This window comes from Notolabrus celidotus, chromosome 3, assembly GCF_009762535.1.
Source record: "Notolabrus celidotus isolate fNotCel1 chromosome 3, fNotCel1.pri, whole genome shotgun sequence".
Classification (NCBI taxonomy): domain Eukaryota; kingdom Metazoa; phylum Chordata; class Actinopteri; order Labriformes; family Labridae; genus Notolabrus; species Notolabrus celidotus.
In genome coordinates this window covers 15,212,362-15,227,755 of record NC_048274.1, presented here as the reverse complement: position 1 = coordinate 15,227,755, position 15,394 = coordinate 15,212,362, and the positions used below count along the sequence as shown (strand labels likewise).

The 15,394-nt window shown below is 40.2% G+C and overlaps 1 protein-coding gene across 3 annotated transcripts in view; it reads right to left on the bottom strand.

Moving 5' to 3' along the window:
• furina (furin (paired basic amino acid cleaving enzyme) a) overlaps nucleotides 1–15,394 on the bottom strand; it is a 109,702-nt gene that overhangs the window by 32,898 nt on the left and 61,410 nt on the right. For all 3 annotated transcript variants that reach the window (XM_034679931.1, XM_034679933.1, XM_034679932.1), the window contains exons 4-6: nucleotides 9,058–9,153; nucleotides 4,815–4,943; nucleotides 4,451–4,527 (exon numbers count right to left, since the gene is read on the bottom strand). In XM_034679931.1, the coding sequence (XP_034535822.1) occupies nucleotides 4,451–4,527; nucleotides 4,815–4,943; nucleotides 9,058–9,153 (302 nt within the window). The remainder of the gene's footprint in view (nucleotides 1–4,450; nucleotides 4,528–4,814; nucleotides 4,944–9,057; nucleotides 9,154–15,394) is intronic.

Here is a 15,394-nt window from a genome sequence, read left to right as displayed (position 1 = left end):
AACTGAGTGAGGCAACAGTGAGAAAATGCTGGTGCCTGCCAAGCTATCAACCTGATGCAAACTGTCCATTCAGAGATTAAAGGGTTCCTAACGTTTCTTTGAACAGCTTGCCTTTTCATTTCAACACGTAGTAAGAACAACATATGATTCTTATTTTTGCTTTCACTAATCCTGCTCAACAATTCTTGATAGAAAAGGGTCGCCCACGTCTTGGAGAAAGGGACAGAAGAAGCCTGTGACAACTTAAAAAAAAGCTTTAGTTTCAGAGTCACTGTGTAATAATCTCAGGATTCCCGCACCATACGTAATGGTGATGATAGGAGATTATGGTGAACAAAGGGGAATTTCAGTAAAGCCTTGTTCTGATTACAGCAAGGACAATCCCCATGGCAGATTCTGCTCACAGAGACTAACCCGGGTTACAGTTGGCTGCAGGCCTGAGGCCAACAACACGATCAGTATTCATACCCACAGCTGGAAGAGCCATTATGGATGTGCAAAGCCTGAACTACCAGACTCTGGAGACCTGCTAAAGAGACACGCTACTGTCATTGACATGTCTGTAAACTGTGTTAGTGTCACAGACCGGGGAAATGTTCACTAAAACCTCCACCAGTCACTAAAAAGATGAACGCTGAAAGGCAAAGAGTTTGTTGGCTCATTGTGTAGAGATCTGCCACTGATGCAGGAGGATCAATCAATCCTGGTGTGATCATAAAGAAAGGACAAGTTGTGAATGTTTCTGCGGTTTGCAACACTGACAGCATGGGGATATCACTACTATATGGCTTAAATGACAAGTAGACATACTTTAAATCTGAAAAAAAAAACTACACTGACACAAACGTGTGCAGATGGACTGTTGATGAACATTTTGGGACAGTAAATATGTTAACGCAAAGCTACAGTAAGGAACTTTCCTTTAGTGTCAATATTAACGGCCGTTAAGGACAGGGTGAAAAGTTTAATCTCTTTAATTAAAGCTAGCATGTGCTAATCCTATGAAGAAAACACCTCCTGCTTTCGCTCTACTGTCAAACAGTACTACTGTTGCTACTTTATTAGGTTATACTTCCTTTCAAGGTGACTGCTGCATCATCATGCATTAGAAATATTCAAAAGTGCAACCTTTTACATTGACTGAGTGAGCCAAATGTCTGTGTCACAGCTTTAACAGGAACATTCCATTTAACCCTCAGGAAAAGGGAAAAGAATAAAAAACATCAACTGGACACACCGGGAATGTGTCGCCACATTCCTCGAAACAATCTTCCCGCCGTACTTCTTCAAGCAAAGGGAATGAATAGAACACCAGTAGCTGACGTCACGCCGTTCCCGACGTACCAAATCACAACACAAATACAGCGCGCCATGACGGTCAAAATAGCCTGACAGGCGGCAGAAATGGGCGAAAGTATGAAAACAAAACCTTACATGCAATACATTTTCCATCGGCCACTGGTAGGTGTGTGTTTTTGTTTTACACGCCAAAAAAATGTTGTACCCGCCATTGGCGCTTGGTGGGTGTTAATTTTACGCCCTGGCTACAGGCATTAAAAAATCTTTAATTGAAATAGTCTACCTTCCTGTTGATTGTTACTTTTCCAGGTCATATTGAGGCATCAGTATTATTTTCAGTCTGTTCCCTAACCTGTTCCAAAAACTATTTTGCAGTTTCAGCTCCTAGATTTCCTTTTCATTTCTCCCTGACCTTATCCACTCCGCCTTTACATTTTTTTTTGGCAGATCCACTTGGAAAGGATTTGGGGGGGAGCAAGTGTTGGTACAAATACACCTGCCTTAGAGTCCAGCTTTTATCAGCTGTGAGAGAATGTCATGTCAAATCAAACAGAGACTCCGAACATGAAGTGGGCTGCAGCTGTGAAGTGATTTTTCTTCCACAACTTTCCCCCCCTTCCACAGACAAATTGCCCGTTGTGGCCCAATAGGTGGATCAGCCCATCTGACATTTGCCTGAAATGCCAGATTACCAGCCCGCGCCCGTGTCCATCATTGCATTGATCTTTTTTTATCTTCAAAGTCCCACTTCTCGCCCTATTCAGAGTCTGGTACACAACATCTTTCACTCAATTGCTTTGCCTCTCTTGCATTAGCTTAATTACTTTCTAAAAAATCATTGCGGCTCTAGAGGCTGTAGATAGCAGTGTTTGCTGTTCATTAGTCTTTTGGCTGCATGTAGCCTCAAAGGTAAATCTGAACAACTGTTTTGCTCCGCTCGTTCCCGAGTCTGGTAATAGTTCTGCCGGTTTACTAATGAGCTGGCCTTCAGGACAAAAGGTCTGGTGATGTTTATAGAGCATGGTAAAGAGAGGAGTATGAAGAAAGGGTCTGGAGAGAGATTAATGTATGGTCTGGAGAAAATTAATCAGCCTGCTGTTTGCAGATCTGTTAAAAGGTCCTTTAATCTACCCATGTGAGTCTAATACTTCTGAACATGCTTGTGTAGTAACTGTGTTTCCCATTTGTTTTGTAAATTAGATATAGAAACAAACAGTATAATAATGGCATTGATCCATGGCATTAAAGGGCCAGCCTTTTTTGAATTCAGTAAACAATAAATCCAGGGTTTTCCCAGCAACCCATAAAACGAACTAAAAAGCCAGTTTTGCCAAAATACACATTTGGAAAGCATCCTGATAGGAGTGCGAGGAAACCCTGGAAAGAGAAACACCTAGATCTCATGCAGTCTTAGATAAACATGTGGGTGAATGGTTGCATTGCTGCTGAACCATCCTCACTGCCTCCTGTATGCTGAGAAAGAAAGACAGCTTTATGGAGGTGAACAGAGTTGGGCTTTCTGCAGGGAACAGACACTTACAGTCTTACACAACCTCACGCATTTTCATGCTCGCCCACAGGTTGTTTACACATGCATCTGCATCAACTCACTGCAAAGGAAGAGAAACACACACACACACACACACACACACACACACACACACACACACACACACACACACACACACACACACACACACACACACACACACACACACACACACACACACACACACACAAACACACACACGTATATATACAGACACACAAATATGCTCCCTCTCATTTCATCCTGCCATGAGGAAGACACACAGAGCTGGGTGGCAAGAGATAAGGGCTGAGGTGAGCGAGGGTTGGAGAGAGGAGCAGCCAGAACGAGGAAACATCAATAGTGAGTGTCTTGGCTGGGCTCTGGGCCACTGCGAGCCCCCAGAAGAGCTTAAGCGTGCTTTGGCATAGATTGAGGATCCGCGGAGCTGCACCACAGGGATGTTCTCCCACATTCTTCCACAAGAAAATTCCCTATTTAGGGTTTTTGTTGATGGTGGCGGTGAAAACAGTTACGGGCACTGGCACAGAATCTTAAAAACACGAATTTGAGCTGAAGTAAAAAAGCGAAGGCATATTATTTGAACTGTTTCCATGTTTAGGGGAGCTTTTACTGATAACTGTGAGTGTTTGGTTCCACTTTAAAGCAGCACACTATTTTGAGAGTGAAACAATTACACACCACCTTCAATCAGCCTCCACCTTTGATATGTTCCACAAAGCCTTCAAAGTGTTGAGACACTGCTGGCTTGATTACAGTGACTTGAGGTCATTCTGCAGCTCTGACCACCTCCCTTGGGTCTTCACATTCATGGTGCCTGCTCCCAGCCCCTGTCCCTGTCTCAGTTGGGGATGTTTGATTTCTATCCACGCCTAACTATAATCTTCTACTGTCTATCACCACTAATCATGGTAGGCCTTGAAATATAAAAAAAAGTCTCTCAGGCAGGCCTGAATTAAAGTCAAAAGGAGGCACGTGGTGGGACTGAAGGAAGACGAGTGCCAGGGGCTTTGCTAATTCATTAATGCTGATGAACTTAATTCAATCAATTCTCTGCACAACATCACTGTGGTGGTAAACAACTCTTAATGTCATCAGCAGAGGCCACTGCAATAAAGCTGTTTTCTTCACACGCCACCTTAATCCTTGTGTAGATTTACTCGACTTACCCTGGCTGCAGAAATGCCCTGGTGGTGCCTGAGTGATTTAAGAGGCTAAAACAAATCCACAGACTCTTAAGTTGGGGACAAGCTTTTTATGAGGAAGTAATTGTGCATGTTTTGGGAAGTGAAAGGCATAAAATGGAGAAAAATTAAAATGTCTTGGACAAAACAAACCCCACAGGCACTGGCCTTTAATTAGGTTGTTTCACATAAATGTCGCCCTTTGACTCAGCGGTGGGTGATAAACAGCCACCGGCCTATTTACATATCAGTTGTCAGCCATCAGACAGTGAGGGGGAAGAATTAATGAACACGTGTAGTTTCACCCCTGACATGTTTTCTACATGCAACCGGCATTTAGAGGAGAGAGGCATTTGGTCACAGGGAAAGCCAGAGGACAAAGAAAAGAGTGGCAATGAAATCACTGGAGGAATTCTACCTGTTGTCATTGAGCTGTGTGTATCGAGGCTGTGGATCCGGGTCACCATCGTTCACATCATAGCTGGCATCGGGGTCCTTAGAGAGAGAGTAAAGCTGTTAGAGTCACTTAGAAAAAAAAAGAAGCTTTTTCTTAGTTTCTAGGTATCAAAAAATCTGCAAAATATTAAACTTGCAAATTTGTCCGCCTGGAAATGATTCTTAAAATCCATCAGTAGCTCAGCTCCAGGAAGACACTATCTTTAATTCAAAATCTGCTCTATTTATTCTGTTCTTATCTTTATTCTGTTTGCTGCAACTTTAATGCGTCTCCTTCATAAAAAAGAAAAACATACTGTTTCAGTTCATTTCAGTTTCATACTCACGTAGTTCTGGCTCAGGTCCGGGTGGTTCTTCTCTATGCCGTCATCCAGGATGGACACCACTACGCCTTTGCCTGTGTAGCCCAACTCCCATGCGGCTTTGGCATTCAGGTCACGGTGGTTGCTGTTGTACTGAGGATGGAGAAGGCAAATAACTTAGATGGAATCTAATTTATCGGAGAGACACCTGAGAGCTGACAGGATGGTGCTTTTAACTAAATCCTGAAGGGCTTACTCCAGAAAAAGAGGGCAATCATTTAAGACATTTAGATGAAGAGTGAAGCATCAGGGAAAAGTGTGCTGCTTATTGAATTTCAGTCATTCGTCTTCAGTGAAAAGGCTGAAGTTTCTCAAGAAGTGGGAGGAATGATATCACAGGGATACTAAGGGTTTCTCATACTGATTGCATCAGTGCTTGCCTGCGTTTATTGCATTTATTATGAACATCAAGCAGAGCATCAGCACCCGGTCATGATTCTGTATGCTTTTTGATGCGCTCTTGACATTCAACCTGACCTTTGGTCCAAAGCCGTGCCCGGTTTTTACCAAGTTCAAAGTCCCTCTTTATAAAAAGTATCATCACATAACATTTAACGTGTCAGAGGTGCCAGCTGTCACACAGGTTTCCTCTCAGATTTCAGACCCTTGAAATTGTAATCCATCACCCTGGATCAGGTTCCTTCCACAACCTTGTAACGTCGTTCACACTCAAACCATCAAGAGGAAAATCAATTAAAGCTGAAAGCTGTGACCTGCAATGCTGATTCAGAACGTCAATGCCTTTTTGCTGCTGACATTCTGAGTATCTAATAAATCTAACAGAGGCGAGTGCAAGGTTTCATCTGAATATTGCTCTTAAGCTAAGACCCTTTAAACCACATGAACCACTGACCCTTTTTTTCTCTTAATGTCAGTCTTCCTTCTGCAAACTGAGCTCTTGATCTGCTGCTTAAGATCTCTGCTTTGAGGCTAGCCAATGATTTATGATGATTTATCAGTGGGAGAAAATCTGTCTCATCATTTAGATAAATATCAGAAAGAGACTAAAATATTCATTGTAACAGCAAATGCTGACCATTAGCATCTGTCCATGAAGGACGCTCTGGCTCACAGACTCACCCACACTCTCTTCTGGCCGGACAGGTTTGGTTTTAATGAGGCCCCCTTATTTTCTGCCAGAGGAGATAGAGGCGGCTCACTCCTGCAACCTTTGCTTCATCTTTGTACTTCTAATCAAACATGACCATAAGCTTTTTTTCTCAGCTCATAATTCACAAACACCTGTAAAGCAAGGAGAGTAGACGCTGACTCAGGTCTTTAGAAATTAGAAGCTAATAATATTGATATCAAATCAGCTGAGCTATGAAAGAAACTGAAGTCACCTCGGCTCTGCTGCAGATGTTGGAAGTTTAAGGTACACAGATAGCATTTCTGAGAATTTCAATTAAAGTTTTTTGTGGATTTTGCATGCTAATGAAAAAGCATCAGGGATATTAGCAGGGAGTGTGTCAGGGTAAACAGTCTCAGGGTATATACTGATTGGATCTACAATAACTTTGGAGACATTACATTGGACCTTCATGACAATTTCTGATAACTTTTATTTTGCATTGAACCCAACTTATATAACATTTAATATGTTAATACAAGTCCTCCAACACAAACTATTCACACTTAAATAGGCTTATTATGATGCTAGCCTTACATGCAACACAGCCTCTGTTTTGGTTAACACCTTACAAGCTCACGTGTTCTCTTTGGCCGGTGTTGAAATGGTGACATTTATCCTCTGCTCAGGGCTCAGCTGATCCCAGCAGAGGAAAGGATCTGAGAATAGCAAAGGTGCTGCTCCAGTTTTCATGTCTTTTGTTGTTTAATGAGCTCACAACCTCGCGGGCCTCCGGCAGACTCGAACAGAAATTGATCTTTATTTTAAAGAGAGCCTCTCTTACTGCTTCAGCCCTGCTTTAAGAGCGACGCTGAAAGTATTTAGATACAGAAGATATTCAGAGCTTCTTTGTCAACAGTTTCTCATCATTAAACATAAAACTGTCAATGCTTTATCAAATATTGTGAAAAAACGAACACAGAATAAATAAAGTGCTCACAGTGAATGTAGAAAAAAATATGCAGAATCATTTACTTCATTAGTAATGGATTAGTCAGGTTAGTGTTGCCCTCACAAGCACCTCTACGCATACATTTTTCTACATGCTGTTTACGTATTTATTTCCCGTTGTACTTGAATTCCCTATACACTGCCTTCATTTGATCCCCTTACCCACCCAGTACTACTCTACTTGATACTGATCTGTTGACATACAGTACCAGTCAAAAGTTTAGACACACCCTCTTATTCAATGTTTTTATTTGTTTTAATTATTTTCAAAATTGTAGATTAATACTGAATATATCAAAACTATGAAAGAACACACGTGGAATAATTTAATTTTAAAAAAGTGTTAAACAAACCAGAATATGTTTTATATTTTAGATTCTGTAAAGTAGCCCCCTTTTTTCTTCATGAAAGCTTTGCACACTCTTTGGTCTCCTGGAATGGTTTCTAATGAACATGAGCCTTGTCAAGAGTTCATTTGTAGAATGACTTGCCTTCTTAATGTGTTTGAAACCATCAGTTGTGTTGTTCAGAGGTAGGGTTAGTACACAATGGATAGCCCTAGTTGACTACTGTTGTAATCCATATTATGGCAAAACCATATCATGTCATAGTTTTGATGTCTTCAGTATTAATCTACAATGTTGAAAATAATTAAAATAAATAAAAAACATTGAAGGAGAAGGTGTGTCCAAACTTTTGACTGGTAGTGTATGTGTTTGCCCAGTTCATTTATTCTCAAGCCACCCACTACTATGGCACATTCCCTACACTTCCTAATTGTTATTTGGCTTTATGTATGTTTTTTTATATGTATGTATGTGAGAATGTGTGTATGTGTTTATTGCTGCTGTGCTATTATTGAGTTTGTTCTTCACACCACTGCTCTCTGGTTTTTACATTGCCCCCCGGGGACAAATAAATTGCTTTTAATTTAATTTAATTTAATTTAATTTTCTGATAATAGATGAATGATTTTGACCCCCCTCCCCCCAAAAAAACAATAACTATAATAATAATAATAATAATAATAATAATAATAATAATAATAATAATAATAATAATAATAATAATTATTATTATTATTATAATAATTAATAATTTAATAATTGATTTTCATATATGTGATTTTCATATATCTTTGGGTACTGGGCCAACGGTTGGAGAACAAAGTGTTGAAACATCAGTATTTGTGTGTTTTTACACCTGCTTCATCACTTTTAAAGATTTAAGAAGTAATTGAGGAAATACGTGCTAAATGAATTAATGATGGAAATGATAATTAGTTGTGCTCTCATTCCCAAAATAAATTAAAAAGCTTATAAATTTTACACCAAAGCCCTCCACATCCATATCCATCAAAGACAGGTTGTACTACAGAGTCAGTGAACTATTTTCAACTCCTGTGTCTGAAGTCAGAACCTATAATATCTACTCACATTGATAAAACCAGGCAGCAGGCTTTTATCTGCTCATTTGCCTTTCATGCTGCCGCTAACTACTCCAACAAGGGAAGCCAGTGTGCCTCTGTCAGAGCTCAGACATTTTGAACTACTGGTGATGCAAGTCTGTTTTGCATCAGCATGAATCTTCTTCCGCCTGAAGCATCCTCACAGTAATTGAAGGAAGAGTGGAGCTGAAGAGAAAATCTCAGGGGTTGTTACAGCTGCTTCTTACAGGCCAATGTATCAGTGACATTCTTCCAGTTGAACGTGAAAATCAATCATCAGAGAACAAGAGCGCTTCAAAGCGACTCACCTCCACTTTCTCTGCTTTCTCCTTTTGTTTCCGTCGACAGATTTAAGTCAACCATCAATTTTAAAAAAGGATACGATTCTGAAATCCGAGATGCTCCATGTATGTCTGTGTGCTATCGTTCAAGCTGAAGTAACTGAGTTGTGCTGCTGCTGCTTCAACAAACAAGACGCCAGCCTTTCACGCATAGACGTAAATGATTGGATGCATGCCGGCTTGTCTTTTGACAGCTGAGGAAGCAACACAGCCTCAAATTTAATTAGCTGTATTGACTTTAGGTGGATAAAAAGCTCAGCCAGTACTCAATACGGACTTATATCTGACATATACACACGCAGCCAGCCTTTTCTTCAACATGTCTCTGTGTGTACTCACCAGGTACCACTGGTCTCTGAATTTAGGATCCAAAGGTTCCTCGTACACATCTCGCTTTTTCCTCCGTTTTGACACCTGTTGCTCAGCCCAAGTCACCTGAACAAAGAGCACACAAAGACACAGACACAAGTATTAAAATGAGCAATTTAACATCAAATATAGTGTGAGGATGTGAGGTTAGAAAGAAACTCTGGCGACAAAAACAGAACAAGAAAATAATTGAGAGCAGGGCAAGGGTCAAGGTGTCAAAAGAATAAATAAGGATCAGAATTCTCAGCAGGATGACGTGACAGGGTGAGATTACAGGCAGCGGGGTGCTGAGGAATCCTCGCTAATGAGTCTTACTGATAAACTCCACAGCAGTCCAGGACTAATTAAAATATCTGAATCAGTGTAAAATGGGATGCACCAGGATCTAATATGCTGACAGAGAGAATCTAAACATACATGCACACCAACAACGCACACACAGAGAAGTACTATTTCAGTACAAGTTTCACAACACAACAAGCCAGTCCGCAGCCGGCTCTCCTAATGTGAGCTCCTGCAGAAAGTGTTGACAGAGGCAGATTGCATACAGGGAAAATAAGCCCTGCATCTTACTCTCTCTGCAGAATCATGCTCACTTCATCGCAAAAACGGCCGGGTGGACCAGAAAAGAAACTAAATATGTCAGTGAAAGAAGACAGAGAGCTGCCTGCCGCAAGGACGGAGCACCTGATGTGAAGGACGACTGAATCACAGAGCACCTCTCTCCCTCTCCCTCTCTGCAGATCACTAGAGACACGAGAGTAAGAGCGGAAAAGAAGTAATGAAGGTCACATTAGCTGCAACGCTGAAGCGATGCCAATTCAACACTAGCATAATAAAATGCCATAATGGAATAATTTCTCTCTCTTCAAGGAGCACAGAGGTTTTTCTTGTGTGAGGGTTCAGGTCTGTTGTTCTCTTAACCGGTGGTTTTAAGTGGAGTCGTTTCAAGCTGGAGTTTTACAGAGAGGATGAGGTCAGCACTGTGTGGTACAGCGGTGGCAGTTTGTCACACTGAGAATTTCCACTTAGAAAGGGAAAAAATAATGGGTCTTTGACACAGTGAGTCAAAGGAGTGCTGCTGACAAACAGACGGATGTGTCAGCAAACATTTCCGTAAAAAGTGCATGTTGTGAAAGAGAATAACAAGTAAGCAGTCTGTGTGTTTCATGATGGATAACCCAAAAAAAAAAAAAAGTTGCCAAGAATTTTCAGACCAGCACGCAAACCAACAGCGTCATTACTGTATACGCTCCGAATATGAATTAAGAATATGTCTACAAAAATGGAAACTGGCACTTTATTTTTGGGACTTTTTGCTGGAGTTGTGAGGCGGTGGATTTTTGGAAGGAAGAAATGAAATCGTATCTATCACACTCAGAAGAGTAAATGCCTGTGTCTTACTGGGTCTGTATTTTATTCTGCTAAATTCTCCTGCTGACAGCAATGTGGCAATAAATCAAGGAAGTGCATCACATCGGTTCGAGTCAGAAACTGTCATAAAGCCTTTACTTTTTGTTTGTATTCAACTTTCAATGCCAACACTGGATTTCTATTTCCTAACTGTGTATTACGCGATCAAATCGTGAATGAATGGCATCACAGAAGCTCCAATGAACAGTGTGTCCTCACTCAAACATTAAAAATGTTCTTATCCGTTTCACTATTTTAGAACAGGAGATTCAGATCTCTGGAGTTTCACAAAGCTATTCCTATGTGGCATTATTACCACGGCTAAGTAGTGGGAGACGGAGTGAGTTTAAAGACCCACAGGCAGTTTTTGCGACAGGCTTTATATTGGCTTTCTGTTTTAAGAAAACAGTAGTATTGGCTGAAAAGTATCTCTACTGTCTGGCTGACAAAGACTTGGTTGTATGGAAGGTTCAAATCAAATTATATAAAAAGTTCATGTGATTTAAGTCAGATAGAAACAAGCCGTTTTCTCTTGCGTCATAAGGTCGTGTCTGTGATTTCCCCTCTTCCTTTCCTTTTACGCTGTTTAGCATGAAATCCTGTGTGAAACCTGTGTTTTTTTCACACGTTTTTTTCACACCTGTTTCTATGCTGACACAGATATCATAGGATTAGAGAGGAAACTACGCAGTCTTAATGCACTGTTTGTTATCTGGGGTAACACAGGAAGTTATGTACAGATTAGAATAATGTAAAAAGCATCTGACTGTTGAAAGCACCATGTTGCGTGAGGAGTATTGAATCCAACATGCATCTTAAATGATCTCATTACCACTGTGGAGCAGGGTGGGATTTTTATCTCCCTTGGTGTTCCACCCTATACATAAAATCATCATATGAATGCAGTGCAGTCTTGTGCATGAGTTTGCTGGCAGAGTGGCAGCTTCGTTTCATAATACAGCTGCAGACGAAACATTACAGAGATGCTCTCCCTGGACTGATTCTTAACCTAACATGAATAAACAGGAGTGCATTTACTGACTAGAGTACATTTTTGGGGTCTTAAAAGGTACCAAAGTTTTTGAATTTCTGCAGCATACAAGCAGGTCTCAAGTTACTTGTTTTTAAAGCTCTTAACAGTCTTGCTTCTTCATACATCCCAGATCTCCAGTCATTTTATGTTCCAGCTCATTTTTCTGAGGTCCTCCAATGCTCCCCTTTTAAATGTTCCTCGTGTGTCTCACATCCAGTACCAGCCAGACAGCTTTCCCTTTTTATGAGCAAAATCTATGGATCTCTCTGGACACCAGAAAGGTAAGCTCTCTTGGTGTTTTTAAAAGAAAACTAACCTTTTTAATATGACTTTTAATTTGGAGTCATTTATTTTTAGCATTATTGCATTATTACAATCACTGTTGTAACAACATGTATTTATCTTATTTATTTGTCTATTTTTTTTTTTTTTAAGTTATATTTTTGGGCTTTTTTTTTGCCTTTATTGACAGGGCAGCTGAAGAGAGACAGGAGATGTGCGGAGTAGCGAGTGGGGGAAGACATGCAGTAAATGGTCGACCAGCCTGGAGTCGAGCCGGCGACCACTGCGAAGAGGACTATAGCCTCTATACATGGGACGCTTAGATCGCTTGGCCACCAGCGCCCCGTCTATTTATTTCTTGTATTTATCTGTTCGTTTTAACTTTAACTGATGTTTCATTTTGCTTTCTACCCCTACTTATTTTATCAATTTTACCATATTGATTTTATTTTTTTGAAGTGTTTTTTTCTTTTATATTTTGGCTTTTATTATTTGACCCATTTCTGTTGTTTTCTTACACTGTTCTTTTGTTAAGCACTTAGGCTGCATGCTTGTATGTATGAAAGGTGCAATATAAAAAGGCTGAGTTGAGTTGAGCATACAAACAAGCAGCAATGGCAGCAACAGAAATGCTTGTGAATGTTAGAGTCCACTGAAAGTACTTTTTTTTTTACTGTTGACAGGCTCAGTTTGTTATTTTAAATATCTATTAACTTTGTGGAATGGATCCCTAAAGGGAGAGAACATTTTGTTAAAAAGTAAGACCCTTCTTTTCTTGAGCAGATATAGAAATCTCTTTTTGAAAACATGTGAACAAGGTGACTTGTAAGAAGACAATGTTGGAAATGTGCGTCAGAGTTGGAGAAACAAGGTAACCATCATGCCAAAGAGGAGCTTCATCCTCTTGGATTACATTGCAACCTCTGCAGCTTGATATGATGTTTTGGTTCCTAAACTTTTTACACATTTTTATCCTGTAGAAACCTCAATAGTGCGCCATGCTTTAAAAGCAACAGAATCCCCTTCAGTGTAGCACACACGGTCTGGCTCTCACACCCTACTTAATAAAAGATAATGACGTGACTGCTTAAGCATAGCTCACGTGCTTCCAGCTAACATGCAGATTAGCCTGAGTATAGCAGCTCCAGTTTCTGCTCTTCTAAATGCAGACACCTCCATTTACTTCCTGCTCATTTTTGAAGTCAGTCATCTTAATGTCACACACCATTCCTGGAAATGTCAATCAAAACACGGCAAAGAAAAGACACCGTTCTGCTTTAGTCCTACACATAAGGAAATAATGGTACACATTAACGGACAGTGCAGAAACTATTTACACAATGGGGATTCTCACTCAATCAGCCCTGGGAAACATAACTTAATGAAAGCTGTGTAGTAGTCCAGTAATTACTTTTACTGATCCCTTTGAAGAGGAGAAGTACATATTCCATCTACAGGAACACACCTCCCCTATAGCACCCTACATTTATTGCCAATTATTTTTCATATAAAATGCCGGTAATTATTCTGTACAATCCTGATGTATTAAATTCAACCCGAGATCAACAAAATGTTCCTTTCCCTCTGCAGGAAACAGGAGCAATGTGAGAGTTCAGCACCAAACTCCGAGCTAATGCAGAAGAGATTTCTTTAGGCAGTGTAACACAACATTTTTCAATCTCCTCTTTTACATTTTTTATGTGGATATGTTTTGTTTTGTTTTAATTCCTTAAAAGTCTGTGTGGGAGCCCACTATAGCTGACAAACAGCATTTTCATTATGAATGAGCTTTGGAAAATAGAAAACTGTCTATCTAGTGCGCTCAACCGGCTCCAATGCAGAGTTAATATTCACAAACAGGGTGTGCACTTTATGTTTAGGTGTAGATACTTTCTGAAAAAATAAAAAGCTTCCCAGCACGCCTCATTCTGCCCACCCACTGAATTGTCCTTCTTCATTATACAAACACGGCATCCTCCCTCTGAGGCTGCACGGAAACCTCAAATGAAGCATCATTACCATGAGGGAACATAACACCAATTATAGTACAGATCAGGCGTTCAGATTTATGCTAAAGCTTTTTCATGTCACAGCTGCTGCTTCTATTTTTCCACTGTAATGAAACCGGCAATTACGAGCCTCAACCACAAGCAAACAAATGAGGGTTAAGTTCAATGTTTCTTTTGACTAACTAAAGAAAAACATAGGGCAAAGCAAACCGCCCCAACAAGCAACAAGACAATAAAACAGGAGACAGAAGAAGGTGTAGAGGCAGCAGATACCCAAGCTTTAAATCTTCAATGGACCCCATTAACAGAGCTCGGCTAACCAATCTATGAGATCTGGCGCAGATCCAGGTGCTTTTGTCAGTAATTAGACACTCTTCAAAGAGAGTTTACCGGCCCTTTTGTTAAAGCTTCATCTCGACCCGTTTAAAAGCTGCAGGGACATCCTCTCTAGAATTGAAAAATACCCCATTAGGAATATTTTTGTAACGCTTCCTGTGCCTGCAGAGAGAGTTCAGTTGTTGCAAATATGAGTCAAGTTTGCAATGATATCCAGCTCTAAAAGCTTGATCAGACTTATGATTGTATCTCAGGAAAAAATGCACTAGTGTTAAGATAATAAGTTCAAACTTGCAGCATGTTTTCCAAACCACCCCTCGGTTATGAATACAAATAAATCAAACTAAATCTTGTAAATTCCTTACAACAAATCTTGTAGACGGCTTTAGATACTGACATGCTGACCTGGCATCTACTTAAGAGTTTCCGCCTTTCCTTGGCAGCTGTGGGGGGAAAAAAAGAAGTTCAACAACAGGAAATGAAGCCACAGCGTGAGAGGAAATCCCAAAGACGAGGTGGACCATTTCTAACGAGGGTGCAAACAAACCCAGAAGAGATTGTTGTGCTTGTTCTGTAAAAGGTACAGCATGACAGCATGAGCAGGGACACATTAAGGAAGGGTTCAGTCTCTCTTAAAGCAGCAGATACATTCTGATATTTAAATTTTTTTTTTGCAATGGTAAATGAGAAGATTAAGTAAAGTTCATAACTGCAATTGAATATCTGCATTTACTTCACACAATTAAGATCCAAACATGTTGATATAATTTCCAGAAACAAAAAAATGGGACCGTCTTTAGCAAAGGCAGAGGAGGTAGGAGCCGTACAAAACCTTCTCTCAAGAAGCTCCTGTGCTGGTTGGCTGGTAATTTAAAGTGCAGAGAGGAGCCTGAGACAAGGACTGGAAACACTAGATCACAACTTGCTTTATATAAAGCCTGAGCTATTTCAGTTTCATTGTTCACTGTAACCCATTGTACTGTAGGTATGCCAGCCGTCAGAAGCACTGCACTGAACTTCAAGTACTTAAATGTGCCACTGATACACACTGTGTCTGCCAGTGAAACTTTTCCCTCTGTACTCATCTAAAATATCAAATGTTTTTGTTAAATAATATATGATTTTGTACACTTTGATGCTGTGACTGGCCTTAAAAATAAACTCAGACACCTGGGACATTGATAATATCTAATGCAATCAAATACATATTTTTATGATATTTTCTGATCACTTG